Source organism: Amblyomma mixtum, chromosome 3, assembly GCF_055824585.1.
Source record: "Amblyomma mixtum isolate Tamu chromosome 3, ASM5582458v1, whole genome shotgun sequence".
Classification (NCBI taxonomy): domain Eukaryota; kingdom Metazoa; phylum Arthropoda; class Arachnida; order Ixodida; family Ixodidae; genus Amblyomma; species Amblyomma mixtum.
Genome location: NC_143014.1, coordinates 214010208 through 214026186, shown reverse-complemented (window position 1 = coordinate 214026186; position 15979 = coordinate 214010208). Strand labels below are relative to the sequence as shown.

The 15979-nt window shown below is 42.3% G+C and overlaps 2 protein-coding genes across 8 annotated transcripts in view; one reads left to right on the top strand and one right to left on the bottom strand.

Moving 5' to 3' along the window:
• The window catches only part of mRRF1 (mitochondrial ribosome recycling factor 1), a 26850-nt gene extending 10871 nt beyond the window's left edge, over window positions 1-15979 (top strand). For 2 of the 3 annotated variants that reach the window (XM_089582675.1, XM_089582674.1), the window contains 4 exons: window positions 473-591; window positions 3376-3467; window positions 8475-8634; window positions 11766-11907. In XM_089582675.1, coding sequence (XP_089438801.1) covers window positions 473-591; window positions 3376-3467; window positions 8475-8634; window positions 11766-11849 — 455 coding nt within the window. In that variant the 3' untranslated portion in view covers window positions 11850-11907. Of the gene's footprint in view, window positions 1-472; window positions 592-3375; window positions 3468-8474; window positions 8635-11765; window positions 11908-15350 lie in introns of those variants that run through there. The other variant, XM_089582673.1, reaches the window with a different exon arrangement.
• The window catches only part of LOC149353609 (phytanoyl-CoA dioxygenase domain-containing protein 1-like), a 56521-nt gene continuing 55114 nt past the window's right edge, over window positions 14573-15979 (bottom strand). For 3 of the 5 annotated variants that reach the window (XM_089582683.1, XM_089582682.1, XM_089582686.1), the window contains exon 11: window positions 14573-15273. In XM_089582683.1, coding sequence (XP_089438809.1) covers window positions 15222-15273 — 52 coding nt within the window. In that variant the 3' untranslated portion in view covers window positions 14573-15221. Of the gene's footprint in view, window positions 15274-15609; window positions 15823-15979 lie in introns of those variants that run through there. The other 2 variants (XM_089582685.1, XM_089582684.1) reach the window with 2 other exon arrangements.

Here is a 15979-nt window from a genome sequence, read left to right as displayed (position 1 = left end):
CTAAATTGAGCAAAACCAATTCATGCTATTAGCGCCAAAATCTGTTTGCATGAAAATGGCAGATGACATGCTACCTAGCTCACTGTTTTGTGAAATATTATTTACTGTTCTTTCCATATGGCACTTATTTGTGACAAGAAGGATGCTAAATTCAACTTAAACGGTGAAATCAGTATTATGTGCAGCACACTCACAGAAAAAGTTGTGAGTTTGCTGTGTACACAGTTGTGTACAATGCTCCTTAAAGGGTTAAGGGCAGAAAATTACTCATGAAGAAATAGGATGGTAGGCAAGCTGCAGTGGGCAAGGTTTGGAATCAGAAAGGCGGTTTCATTTTTTTTTGCTTACCCTCCCTATAATTGCCTTTGCTTCATGTGCCTAAAGCTATTAGTGGATGTCTTGCATTTATCCTATTTAGTACATTTCTCTGCCTAGTGCAACTCACTCGGTGTTCCTTCTCACTGACTTGCAGGAAGCATTGACACCATACCAGTGCATGTTGATGGCCAGGAGTACAGCTTGGCTGAGGTAGCCCAAATAGCCAAGAAGAACCCTCAGCTTATTGTGCTTAATATGGCCAGCTTTCCTGATGTAAGTTCTCACACAAGCCTTGCTGAATGCCCGCAGTGCTAAACAGGCAGCCCTTTGGTTCAACATTTCCCCTTTTCTCTTGTGGCTCATTTCTCTATATCTTTAGTTAGGTAGCCATAGCGTTCATAGCTCACTGTTTCAGGCAAACCGTGACTGTGTCAGCTGGTTAAGCACATTACTTTGTGTTTCACATCATATGAAATACTATATGTAAAATATTAATGAAAGTGCTATGCTTTTAGTGCCAAATTATACTAAATGAGCCACTGCCACCACCTTGCTCTAAAATGTCATTTTACTAGGCTGTGCTAAGCCACTGCGCACTGAGGCTGAAGAGTAAGACAAAGAAACTTACAATTTACAACTTTGCAAAAGGCCTTGCCAATTACAGAGATAAAAACCAAACCTTGAATGAACCTTTTTGTTGTCCCAAAAAGGGACTGACAGGTGACCAAACTGTATGATTTATGATGGAAAAAAAATTCTTTGCCTCATGTTAACATAATCAGGCATACTAATACCCGTGAAGCAAGGATCTATAATTTCTATTTGGCATTGAAAAATGCACAAAATAGGCTGAAGTATGTGCTAAGGTAAAACTTTTTTTTCATCCCACCACATGTATTCCAGTGTATTGCACCATGTGACCACATCTCACTAAAATATGATTGATACTTTAGCGATTTTAAATTCATAGCATTTTTTCTCTTTCAAAGGTGTTTGTTGTAGTTGATCTTAGATATATCAAATTATTGTTTATACAGGACATCCCTTTGAAAATCTCATGCAGAACTATGGCACTGTTCATGTTCACCAGAATGTTTGATACGTCAAGCCCACTTGTAATGAACACTCGCATAGTACGAACAAAGATGGTGTGATTGTCGCAATTTATTGTATGGCTATGGCGCCGAATTTCAGATAGAATGAACAACTGCGGTGACAAAATTCGGTTACAGCGAACATGCGAGTACCGGAAACTTGAGTGCCGAGGCATGCAGAGTAGTGCTACAAGAGCATCGATTCTGCTTTCGGTTTTCGTGCGAAGGCCATGAAAAGGGCATGGGTTACACGAACAAAAGACAAAAGAAAGTCCGCACCTTGACTTCCGTGCACTTAACTGTGGGGCTTGCCCGCTTTGGGAAATGATGTCGTGGCAGAGCGGCGCACTGACGGGTTGTCAACAGTACCTGTCTTTCCCTTCAAATGCAGGACCCTGCGAATCTTCTTATGGCGGGTCATAAAAAATAAATCTTATCGCGCCTGAGCAGAACTGTGGGAAGAGAAGCGATCTCATCTTGCGATCGTCATTTGCGTCAGTTATCGTCTGTTCCGCATGATCTGATCACCGATTTCTTAGAAGCTGGTTGAGACTTTACAAGCTGAAACAGCTGGGGCGCCTCTTTGTCAGATATGCGTGCTTGTATACCACTGAGCCAAGAGCAGATAGGTTGCACCTTGGGGACCTCAGTGCTGCGTTCGAGCTTATCAGAATGGCCCTTCCATTTACACTGCGTCTGTGCTGGGGTCACCAAGTGCATATGCACTTTATTTTGCCCAAAAATAGACTGTACCTAAGACTAAAGCTTGGATGGTGTGGGACTGTGCGCGAAAACCCAGCTGCCATTGCTCCCGCCGTTGCTGCCGCCGTTGCACCCGCACGCATTGGCCCGATCTTCTGTGGAAGTCTGTCGCCAGTTTGCGCTCAGCAAAGATGGGGTTATCACAAAACCTAAACGCTGTAGACGCAGAAATGACGATATTTGCGGGTGTACATGTCGCATCTGATTGATATATACTCCATGATTAAAGGGACCCTGAAATGATTTCGATGGGCATATTTTAATGCAACATATCTGTAGAGGGGTCTTCGTGGGTATTTGAGTCAAATTTGAAAGCTCTACATGGACCCTGTTATTTAGAAATATTTTTTAAGAATCACTGCTCGCAGTAGCTCGCAACGGATTAGGGCGACGCACCTCACTTTGCGTCCCCTACCCTGATGACGTCAGTGGGCAGAATAGCCAGCCTTCAAGCTCGCCCCGTCTGCCCACTGACGTCATTGGGGAAAGGGATGCGTGGCGGTGAGGCATTGCCCTAATCGGTTGCGAGGGTCTGCTGGCCGCGATTTTTAAAAATTATTTCTAAATTATAGGCTCCACGTAGAGCTTCCAAATTTGATTCGAATAGCCACAAAGACCATCTCTACAGATGTGTTGCTGTAGAATATGCCCATCGAAATCATTTCAGGGTCTCCTTAAAAGCGGCCTTTCATCACATGTCGCACTAGGCCTAAACGCACAGTGCCGATTGCTCCGTTGAGCGCGATATGCGAGAACATGCCAAATGGATTCAAAGCTTAGCCAGTCCGATAATGACTCGCGGCTACCGCTTAGAAAGTGCTCCACGAAAGTCCACTTTATGGTTTTTGTCTATATTATGACCAGTCCACTTACTGCAAACTGCAGACATTTTGATATAACAAGCGAACGAACGGTGCAACACGCCCCTGCAAATGACTCTTCTTCTAACAGCACTCTTGTGATGCTTCAGCTTGTTAGATGCTCACCTAGGAACTGTAAAAAAAAAGCTTGAAAGTGGGACAATTAACTCGCATCATGTGCTAAAAGGTAGAACCTAGAACCATTGCTTGAAAATCAACCAGTTGGCAGCACTAATTCGCTGAACACCTGTACATATCTACATTAATGCCCATTGATTGTAGCAAAGTCTCCGGATATTTTTGTGCGGGAAGGAAAATAACAAATTGTCACATTTGAACAGGCCATCAAGCCAACCCTTCAGGCCATCCAGGCATCTGGCTTGAACATCTCTACCCAACAGGATGGAACAACTGTGTTCTGTCATCTTCCTAAGTAAGTTTATATGTTTGAGCATTTGTGTTACACGATTTGGGCGTATTGAAAGCACAGTAGCAAGTTGATGGCAGTGTGTCAAATCGATGCAGAGATGGACAGAGCATTATTAAACTAGTAGACCCTCGTTAAGACAAACTTGATTAAGACTTATTCTCAGCTATAGTAAACAGTGTAAGAACATTTGGTCAAGTCTCCAAAGAGTTGATTTGTGAAAAAAAAATCATGCAATACAAACTGTTTCGTTTCGCATTTTTTTTAGGTTAAGATAACCCTTTGCAGTGATCACAAACTGCAGTACTAGCAAATCCACATGGCACCCTTCAAGCAGGCAAGAAAAAAAACGCCACAACAATAGAGCACTTTAAGAGCGTACGTTGTTGGGCTAGTCGGTCAATCATGGTGAATACAAGGGGGGGTACTGCGCACAAAAAGACAAGGACAAGAAGATAACACAACAAGCGCAGACTCGCGACTAACTTTATTTGAAAACACGACACTCCTTTTATAGTTGCAAACTGTCACATCACACACATGTGGAAACCAAAAACCTGTCTTCATTGTGATACAGTGTGATAGAAGGGTCACTTACGCAATCTTTATCCTTCTGTTTGATGCAAAACGCCTCCGCCAACTCACGCGCCACCTGGTCACGGCTCCTCCTCAAAACTTTTTTATCTGTCAGCAACGGCAGGCAAGGGTTATTGCGCGTAGCATCCGGGCATGCGCCACAATGCAGGGGTAAATTCGACCCTGTCCCTGATTTCATGGAAAGCTGGTGTTCCCTTGAGCGCTCATTCAGACATCGGCCTGTCTGACCGATGTATACCCTGCCACAGGTGAGGGGAATCTGGTAAGCGACACCCGTCTGGCACCTGACAAAACGAGTGGCATGACGCTTCTCGCAGTCCGCTTTCCTCTTCCCTCCGGACATGACCTGAGGGCACAATGAGGCCAACTTGCGGAACGGTACGGCGTGCCGGTAGTTTTTACCGCCCCATGCAAGTTGGCCTCATTGTGCTCTCAGGTCATGTCCGGAGGGAAGAGGAAAGCGGACTGCGAGAAGCGTCATGCCACTCGTTTTGTCAGGTGCCAGACGGGTGTCGTTTACCAGATTCTCCTCACCTGTGGCAGGGTATACATCGGTCAGACAGGCCGATGTCTGAATGAGCGCTTAAGGGAACACCAGCTTTCCATGAAATCAGGGACAGGGTCGAATTTACCCCTGCATTGTGGCGCATGCCCGGATGCTACGCGCAATAACCCTTGCCTGCCGTTGCTGACAGATAAAAAAGTTTTGAGGAGGAGCCGTGACCAGGTGGCGCGTGAGTTGGCGGAGGCGTTTTGCATCAAACAGAAGGATAAAGATTGCGTAAGTGACCCTTCTATCACACTGTATCACAATGAAGACAGGTTTTTGGTTTCCACATGTGTGTGATGTGACAGTTTGCAACTATAAAAGGAGTGTCGTGTTTTCAAATAAAGTTAGTCGCGAGTCTGCGCTTGTTGTGTTATCTTCTTGTCCTTGTCTTTTTGTGCGCAGTACCCCCCCTTGTATTCACCATAGAGCACTTACTGGTGCTTTTGTGCCTGCCTGGAATGAGCGCAAAGCAGACAAGTGCAATGAGCACGCAACACAGATATCTGACATGGCCAGGTCTTTGTGTGGCGTGTGCACATCACTTGCTGTGCTTTTTTTCCGGCAGGTGAAAAGGCACATAGGCATGGGATGCACCTGCTTGTGGACTTTGAGCGTAAATGTTTGGAGAATAGATGAGGATTGACTATTCAACTGGCATGGCATTGCAGCAGACACATTTTAATCTAAATGAGGCGACCGTTGCGCAAAGATCTTAATGGCCAGATCTTAGTGTCGTGCCTGCTTCACATGCCATGCGTTGCCTGATCATGGAGTTAGTAATAAGTTAGTAATAGCTGCACTGAGGAATGAGCTTAAGGCATGTGTTTTGCTTGAAGCCAAGGGGATGAGAGTTGCATGAGTGACAGTAATGATGGCAGTCAAGGCTGCATGTTTTCTCTTCAAAGTGCTTATTTGTTCAGATATGAGCAGCAGTAGCAGCACTCAGGTCGAAGAGAACAGTTAGAAAACCAGTGACAGTCCAAGCTTAGGCTTTTCAGCAATGGAGAAGAATGTATCAAGCGGACAAGATTGGACAGCTGCGGAGAACATCGCATTGCCACTGTGGCAAGGCACTGCTAAACTGCAATGGCCGAGCAGTTTTCTGTTGCTCCAATTGCAGTGCACATTTTTTTTTTTTCAACCAAAAACAATTGTTCTTGTGATTTTCAACTAATATGGGACTCTTCAAGCTGGTTGTTAGAATTCATGTTATTTAAGAAGAAAGAACTAAGTGCCAACTGCTGCAAATTTGTGACATATACCAATTTCCAAAATTAGAGCAGTGGTAACAGATGTATTAACTTTTACTGTGGGCACGTTAGCCAGCACAGTAAGGCAAGAATGATTTTTTTCATTGACCCTTTTTGAAATTTGGCAGCATGTAGTTGACGATTATCGTCTAGTTGTGTTCTGCATTTAAAAGAAATTTACCCTACAGCAGCATGTGTCAACTTTTATAGTAGCACAGGGAAGTTATGGTGTATGCGGTTTAATGTCCCAAAGCGACATGGGCAAAGCAACAGGGGAATGAGGGCAGGTAATGTGTCGGCGCTTTTTTGTTGCCGCTTAAGTAACGCACCTGCCTTTCCTGCAACAGCTGCTCAGCGGGAGCAAACAGGGGGCCCTTTGTCTGAACTTGGTTGGAGCTGCACATCGGGCTGCCATGTTAGGGTGTTTTGCCCTCTTGTGTGCCTTTTTCAGCTGGGAAGTTAGGGGATTGGAAGATGTGTGCAAACAAAAGAGCAGCTGTGTGCACGCAGAGTTGTCATGGATGCTTAAGAAGCACCAAGCTACACTTTAAAGGGACACTGAGGACAAATAGAAGTTTGTCTTTATCGATAGACTACCGCATTCTAATGACAAAGGGATCACTCTCACCAAAAACAGAGCTTTTTTAAGCTAGAAAAGACCAAAAAACTACAGGTGTCGCTGTCACTGGCTGATTTTGCAAGGAAGATGCATGAGTCAACACCGTTTTTTTTTCTGTGGATCGCAGAGTCTACGCTACACTGCCATTCACTTCAGAACAGTGGCAGCCTGACCTTTTCGGTAAGGGCATCCCAAGTTTGAATTGACTGGCAGGAAAATTTCTAAATCTAATCTGCTCAGCAATAAATGCATCTTATGCAGCTGGACAAATGTCAGCACTGCCAGAAAGAGCAAGAGAATCAGTTTTTACTGGGAAAACTAATTGGATGGGGTTGTTGTCCTCAGTGGCCCTTTAGGTGTGGTAACAGAACGTATTTAGAGGGGAAAGTATGTCAGATGGGCTGCTATTTCATTTCTTCTAGTGGTCACCTTTCTTGTTTTTTTCCATCTGCGTGATGTAATCAACTCACAGCCTTGTGCATTTGTGGACACCTATGAAATGACATCAGCATGTGGGTGCTCGTATGTATTTGCCACTGGTCAGCATCTAGATATCACTATAAGAGATGCAAGATGCAAGGAACTCTTTCAAAATTTCTCTTAAATTGTTCTGTAATTTTGTACCAAACAAAATTGTTGAAATTCCTAAGTCAGCAGAAAGTGAATACCGTTTGCTCGTCTGCCTGGACTTTCCTGTTATTTTCACATTGTTACACATTGCTTTGTTTAAAAATTTGCAACTGAAATAGGTAGGCCACAGAATATTAAAAATATAATGTTTGTATGTGCATTGATATCCGGAACAGATTTGCTGCTGCATAGTTATAAATGGCAGATGGTTGTAACATATTCTTTAGTTTGGAAATCATTTTCAGGTTCGTGCTCTCTTTATAAAATATTTTTACAGTGACTGGAACACTTCCTGCTTTTAGAAGCACTAGAGGATGCAGACTATTTTTGGTCTGCATCCTCTGCACAGACAGAGTGGGCTGTTGGCCAAATGGGATGCTTTGTTGATGTTCATTTAAAAGAACATTTAATTTCTTTTAGAGGGCGCTCCCAATTCTCTTACTTCATTTTTACATTTGTAGTTGGGGATCTGATTTTGCCCTTTCATGCGTTCCCATGAAGAGATGGATCAACACACTCACAGTAGTGTACTGGAAGCTGTCCATATCAAGAACTGTGGTGCTCATGTTAGTCAGGCCTGTTGTGTAATGCAAATCAAGCCAGCACTTTTACATTGAAGCTGCTTCGTATTTCATTCTGATAATCAAAGGTTCATGCTACTGATAAGGTGGAGACAAAGGATGAGGTGCCTGAAAAAAATTGTGAAGTTTTGGTACCATGGCATGCCTACTGGATTTCTTCTGTGGTAGTGCTTCTTCCAGAAATCCATTCTCCTTTAGCTGTATTTTTGCAGGAAATAAGTCATGAGTTTCTTTTGCTGGCTTTCACGCGCAACTTATCATAGCAGTGAGGGGTACCCAAGCTTTGTCCAAAATGTGTCGGTGGCTGCCTGAAACCATTTTGTTGTTCGTGCCAGTGCAAACCCAGTCTGTGAAGCCTCTCGAAATAACATCGATGGCATTGTTTTAGTGCCATTTGTGATGGCTGAATGTGCACTGCAGGTGCTTGATGCATCATAATTTAAAAATTGATTGGTGATCTTTTTGGTTCAAAAAAAAATAAGCAGTGCTTTCTAGTGCTTAGAATGTAGTGAACACCAAACATGAGTGTTAATGCTCCCTGCTGATTTGTAATTTCCAACTTGGCTCTAGAATTGTAGCCATTTTAACTAATTTAATTACTTTATTTACTGATGCAGCGTAAAATATCAACTACATTGACACATGCTGATAATGACTTGAACTTCATTCATTCTTGCTTATGATCCCGTTATTTCTCAAATTTTAGGCACATTTATTTGTGACACACAGTATATCGTGACACGCAGTAGCACTGAGGCTAATGTAATATTTCTTAATATTTTACAGGATTACAAAGGAGCACAGAGAGTCATTAGCTAAAAATGCCAAGACCTTGTTTGCGAAAGCCAAAGAGGATTTGCTCAGCATTGAACGAAAGTATGTCAAAGAAATCCAGAAGAACAAGCAGAATGTCTCGGAAGACCTTTCGTACAATGCCTCCTTACAGGTCAGTAATGAATATTTGGCTTGTGTAAGTAAAAAGTTTTAGTTTTTGGCCCCGCAATCTTGTGTGCATGCTTGATTTTTCAAACAGTGAATTCGCTTCCAACTAGGAGTGCGACAGGTCATAGTTAATTACCTGGCTTCGTGCTAATAAATAGTGTGGTGTTTTTGTTACTTGACCCATAAAAACTGCACCTGTGCTTGCTTAGATTATTTCCAGGGATGTGATGCTTTCTGTATAGCATACTGTGGTGACATGTCTTCCCAGTGCTTATCAGGGATGAGTGAATGGCACCATTAGCTGTTACAATGTGGAGTACAGTACTGTGTTGTTCTTTGTTGGTATAGTGTGCCACATAGCAACAACACAGCTCAGTGCAGTGGCTTGGAATAGGCTCTTTATGCCTTGTCGTAGGATTTTATGCCCTGTGTTTCCTAATTTTGTAAAGCATTCACAATTTCTTTATTGGTTTCCTCACAGCATGTTGCACTGGGTATAGTGGGTGGGGGGAAATGGGCAGACTTTTTTCATTAAAAGCTGTGAGGTCATGCTTAATTAAAAAAAAAAAAAAATACTAATTCATTGTTGCTGTGGATTACATTTCCAGTGGGCCTATATCCGAGCTTGTAATTTCATTTTGGATACATAGTATCAGTCTTGATGTGCTCTGACAGGCTTGAGCAGCAAAAAGGGGTGGAGCAGCTCTGCTATACAGAAAAGTGTTAGCAGGCTTTGTCTGTACTCATCTTTGGGCATCGCAGAATTGCACTGTGGTAATTTTTGTAAATTACTGTTTTATTTTGCTTTAGTTCAGAGGGCTAAGAAATGAAAGGCTGTTTCATTCAGTTAACAAATGACACTGTTTTCTTGTAACCCACTGCGGTCGCCCACACTTAAAGCACTTTTCTGCTGACCATGATTGGTTGACTGGCTTGGTTTCTGGCGACTGTTTAAAGGGAACACTGGGAAAGAGTGGCCATATACAGGATGTTTAGTGGATGTTAGCCCCTAGGCAGCTTAATACAAAGCCTAAATCTATTTTGTGTGAATGAGAGATGTCTCCTGTGAGCTCACATTATGTGAATGAGCAATGCCAGAGTAGTGCATCCTCAGACTCCACTCTTCCAAGGCAGTGAAGGAGCTTTGTGGTTTGAACCACTACATTCAATGTTACCACGTGTCTTGTCACCGGAAAGGAGTGTTTTTTTTTATGCATGCCTGTTTAGCCTCTGCACTGGATCACATTTGCTCATTTTTTGGTTGCTCCTACTTGTACAAATTGAAAACTACATCTTTTATGGAGTTATTGGAGGGCTGTTACAGTGTGTACTCTGTTACAAACTAAACACATTCATGTCTTGGCTGTCCTTTGGATGCTTCAACACAAAAATTCTTTTGAACACCTTAAATTGACTGCTTTTTTGAGCCTCAAGCATCCTCTGTCATGTGTGAGAACACTGCATACTCTTCTTATCCGGGACCAGTGGCGGTCCCAGAGATTGGTTCTAGGGAAGGGGGGGGGGGGACCAAAAAAGAAAAAAAAATAGAAACGATTTTTTATTTACATTTTATTTGTACAATTTTTGTGCGCTTTTTTGCTGAAAAATAAATAGCGAACGATATAGATGTTATACTGTAACTCATGCTTGGAATGTTAACGTTTACATGAGCAATATTCATTTGGATGCCAGGGGAAGACAGGTTGTTGGCTGAGATATCCCACCACGCGTGTCCAGGAAGGTCGAAGCCCCTGCCTGGGCATTTCATGAGCGGGGTTAGCCCAAAGCCTCCTAGCAGGCTTGAGTTAGTGGCCTTCATTGCTCAGTTCTGGGAAGGGGCTTTGTTCCGCCCTCGGTCCCCTCCGACAAGGCGGCTGGTCGGCGCTCCTTGTCAAGCCAACAAAAGGGATGATCCCCCTCCGGAGCTTCCCCCCCCATTAGGACCACCACTGTCCGCCAGAAAAAAATACATGTAATGTACAGGTACATATAGTGTTGTTGCCGGCTATAGGCAACAGAAATTCACTAAGAGCTGCCACGATGAAGATGGTATGGCTTTTTCTTTTGGAACGGGCAGTCACATTTGGTGTGCCCTAGCCTGATTGTAAACAAGAAATGAGGAAGCTGGTGTCTCAACCATGCTGGGTTTGTTTAGCGGCCAGTGAAATGCGTGCCACCGATGATAAAATGCGCCGCTGTACTTCCTCATAATAGACACTTTTATTTTGCGTGCCTATAGATATTGCTGCTTTTAGATTGTAGATTGTTTTAGCACAGCCATGTGGCCGTTGCTACCATTACGCCATGCTTGCATTTTCCGTGTTGTCGTATAGGTACCGTAGTTAACGTATTTACGCTGCCGACACCATTTCCTGTGTCTGTAGTGCGACAAACAAAAAAATGTGAGCATGGTGCAGCTGTCATGCTGTGCACTTAGAATGTTAAGTTTGGCCATGAATCAGCCGAGCACGAGATTGGGGCATTTCTGCTGGTAAAAAACGGTATTGAAAGCTATCGGTGGTTGGTGCTAGTAAGGAAGACAGCAGTGAATAAAGAGAGTAATTAATTATTAATATCTGGCTCAGGTGAAAAGATCCCAAGTGATTCCAGCTAGTGAGACCAGTTGACACTAGCTGGAAAAACTTCCTTAAACCAATTTGATCACTTAAGATATATTCACCTGGAACTAGAAGGGTGACATAGCTTTGCAATGAGCTGTACTGACCAAGTAGTGAAATGATGTGCTTTCAAAAAAAGACTAAAGGAAGCGTTTTGGCATGACGGAAAATCCCCTGAAGCTATTTTTGTGTGTGTGTGTGTTTAAAATCGTCAGTCCTAGCACACTAAGGACGCTGCTATCAAATTGCAGCTGTTGGAGCTCACGCGGTGGCGAGGTTATCCTGCAGCAGCAGGTGTGCTCCTCATTGCGAGTGGCTCTTCTGTCAGTGCCGGAATTACGTTCACCCACGTTAATATGTGAACAGGGAAGGTTGCGATGTTCTCAGTATATAAAACATTTGTCTCAATTTATTATTTTTGTATTTTTTTTTCATTTGTGACTTTTTAAAAAACATGGGAGGCTCAATGGTACTTGGTATTTTTATTGAATGTTAATTTTTTTTTTCCCTGGTGTAGGTAAAAATGGAAGTAGAAAACACAATCAACAAAGCGGATGCTATGACAAAAGCCAAACAGCAGGACCTGCTGGGAGAGAAGTAGTCATTTAGGTGTGTGAATGTGTTTGTGAAAGAGCAAATAAATATATACTTTTTAGAAATTGATGGGATGCTTTGTCCAACCCTTGGCCTAAAAGCAGATAGTACATTTCTTGTTGTAGATTAGTGTGCAGGCATTAGTTTTTTGTGAACTACTTTATAATGTAAAGCAATGGCCAACATTGCTGTAGGAATATTGTTAGCTTAAAATGAAGGGGCGGGGGGACTTGCTCAGAACAAAAACGCTCATAATAAGATGAGAGATGGCTGCTTTCTATACTGTGTTGTTCATTAAACCTGTGTTTAATTTTTGAGCTGTGGTCAACTGTAACTCGAGAACATCATTTACCTTTAACAGTTCTGTAGAGAAAGCATCTCAAGGACTGAGGCGTTTTCTTTGTCGAAGTTGCGTGCATATCCTTATAACATCACTGTTTCACAATGGAGATATGTGCAGAATTTCATAGCTTGTTCAGTAAATATTTAGCTGTTTGAAATTACACAAATGATAGTTGGTATTTAGTGTCATGAAAACTGCCTCTTAGGCAGTTTATTTATTTATTTATTTTGTACTAACACCAGGCATATTTGGAAGCATCGCCAGTTTCTTGTGATGTGCATTTAACAATCGTTTTTATTTAGAGTATAGATGTGCTACATGAAACAAGTATTCAGGAGGAGGTCCTGTAGTCTGGAACTGACTTGAGACCTCCCGAGCATGGTCTTAGTACATGTTGCATAAACAGCTGTTCGCATTAAACACCACAGAGGTCATGTTGCCTTTGGTATTCTTTTTCACATCATTGCTACTGTCACACACCTAATGTCCTCTGTCTCTGTTGTTTCTCTTCCTCATGCGGGGAGTAGCGGACCAACCTCTCACCTTTCCTACATTGAAGCTGCTCTCTTGTGGAATTGGCTTCGTATATTGTCTGACTTCTTTGTTTTTGTTGCAGTTAATTGCAGTACAATACTTCTGCAGTAAATCTGCTCACACCAGCACCTATTTCAGTGCCTTTATAAATCGCTCTTTAGTGATGGCCTAGCTCCGAGGGCTCGGTCTGGTAATATGAAGACTGTGTTGGTTTAAAACAAAAATGCCCAGGAGCATCCTTCCTGCTTTAGTCATCACATTACAATCTAGTGATTTCTTTTTGATTACCGCATCAATTTCAGTTTTAGCCCAAGTCTTGTGGAAGTACTGCAGCGTGATTTTTCAGCAGTGCAGTCCAGGTGGGCCTGGAAGAGGGTGGGAGTCAGACTTTTCATGTTTTAATTTTGTTACTTACAGGCCATGATCACAATGCCATCTACAGTGATGTGTATTGCATGGTTAGAAATTAAGAGGTTGCACCTTGCAAGGACTGCATAGCGTGCATTATTTTTGCTAATATGTTTGACAGCACTGTGTGGTTTGTCCATTTCTTGGCTCTGTGCCTGTGGGTCTGTAAGTGAAGCAAACATTAATAAAGACCTTTAGAACAGGGGACCCTATCAGTTAGGGGGATGCGCAGAACAATAACCTGAGCGCATTAATGTCGTGCGCCTGCGCTCCATTATTCCTCTATCTCAATAACCAATATGGTCCCCCATTTTAAAAGTCTATATTGCAGTGATACGTTCAGATGTGAGGTTGTGATGTATGTCAGTGGTAAAAAAAAGTTCTTCAGCAATTTTCCTTTGAATAAAAGCTTTAAATGCAGTTTTAGATTGCGTTAAAAACAAGTGTTGTTTAAAAGCTGGCAATGTAATAATACAATTGCAGTTACTCCATCTGTGCAAGAATGTTCTAGTTAGGCAGTGGTGCTGCTGATTTTGTTTCCTGGAATTTTAATGACTCCTTTGAAACTTCTGGAACTGTTGTAGCAGTTCCATAATTTTTCTCTTATTTTCCTTGTTAACACACCACTTACTGTTGCTGGCCTGGTGTTCTACATTTTTTGAATATCTTGATCATTGCATCGAGCAACTAAAGAAAGAAAAGTAGTGGTTTGTCAGGACAGCAGTCATTTTTTTAACCCTGTTTTTGGTGCATAATAGCCTTAGTTGATTTTGCATTGTAAAACCCACAATGCGCTCATGTACACACGTGTGTGCGTGCAGAGAGAAAGATATGCAATTTGGGATTGTTCAACTTCTACTTGCTTATGAAACATACCTTTACATTAAGGGTTCCTGAATTGTGAAAGATAATTCTAAGGAACCTTAGCGAATTAGCACTTAATTACTTGTGCTTTGTGAAGCCCATACTGCAAAAATGGAAAAGTACACACTTTTTCAAGGCCATGCCCACAAAAAGCAACTCGTTTACAAGCATTGAAAGATGACAGGCTGTCCTCAGTAGCATAACTTACTTGTTTTTCCGCAAGAGTGAAAACAGTTAGATCAGAAGCAGCAGCATGACGGGCATGTGCAGAACACATATTTTTTACTGGGTGTAGAAAACAAGTACATAAAAAGCAGTACAGAAGAAAAGTTGCTTTAGAGTTAGTGGTACTGCCGCGCAGCTATCCACAACACTTGTGCTGAACACTATTGTGTAAAAACTATAGATTGCGCTCCTGAGTACACATCATCGCAGAGCACAGATAATTTCAGTTTTACTTACTGTCCAAGATCAAGTTTGGCATTTCCATTTTATTTGCAGGTAATGATATCCTAGCAAGCATCTCTTAATCAGCAGCTGATAACTGTCTGGGGGGATAACGAAGAATTGTGCCCAACAGCCAAGGTTCACAGTTTTTATTAAAACAATAGTTGCCATGAATTCACAGTCAACATAACATGGTAAAGCATGAAAGCCCCGTATGATAAAAACCGGAAGCAATCAAGTCACTTCTTTATACCTGTTACCACAGCTATAGCTACCAGTACTTATTTGTGCACCTATTTGTACTTTTACTATTTACCTTTGGATGCAGCCACTACCTCCATTATAGTGCAGCCAGGTGCTTGTTGCCATGAAGCAAAACAATAAGCAGATCAGACTAACCATTGCAGGACCATTGGGCTTGTTGGCACAATGTGCAAAAGTAGAACAGTTAATTTGTGCCGGATGTATGGTATCTTTGGTACATATAAAACATTGTTCGCCAAAAAGCTGCTTCTCGGCATAACAAGTGGGCTATCATCTAATAGGGAGACTTGTTTTTCAGAGACTCTGTGTGACAGCAAAAAGCCGAAGATGAAAACTTGCTGGTATTTCTTCATGCGCAATGCTAACGCACTCACCCTGAGAAGTGTACAGGTGTTAAAAAATAAAGGCAGTAAAACTCTTGCAATATGTATTCAGATGGGCCTGAATATTTCCCATTACAGCGCAGGGTGTAGAAGAGATTTACAAGAGCTTGGCATGGGCTTGGTCCAGGCTTAGAACCTACGAGTTTTCGTAGAGTGATGGAAAAGGGAGCTCTTCGCTTGGCTGCAGCCTGAAATAAGTCAAGTGTGTCGTTTATTTAGCTCTGAAATAACCGTGGCCGTTTCTGTATCACTGGTCTCATTTCAGTGAGAAGCACCAAACAATGCTTCTTAGTTTTGGATCCATTGACATTCATTTGAGAGTAAGAAGCACAAAACATCTTGAATAAACAAGGAGGAAAGGTCAAGCAACATTTTCAGTGCTACAAAAGGTGCAGTACTGGGCCCATATTCTGCAAGTGTCCACTAAGTGAACATGTCCAAATGGGTGTGGCGTAAACTGGACACATTCTCTTGCTCCAGAAAACTGGAAATGCTGCCACCCGTCTAGGATCACATTAGTTGCGTAGAAGTTCTCAACATCTTTAATTCAAGCACAGCTGCTTGTTTTTCCTTTTGAATGCTTTGATGTATATCGCAAGCATTTGTGGCACTTGTGGCAATCATAGTTTTGCAATATTTCCTTTTGCTCTACCATTTTTGATGCAATGGCACGATGGGTCAGCTCTTGTCATGTAGCTGTCACCTCCGCATTTGCAGCTCCAATGAATCGGTGCAGACTGAAGTGGATAATGTGCACTTAGTGAACACTCGCAGAATAGGGAAACAATGTCGTGCAAGGATCATTCCATGCCAGCGCTCCCCCTCAATTTCTTCCGTAAAATTTGTGATTCTTTATTGAACTAACTGTAAAAAGCAATTACTCAACTTTGGGGG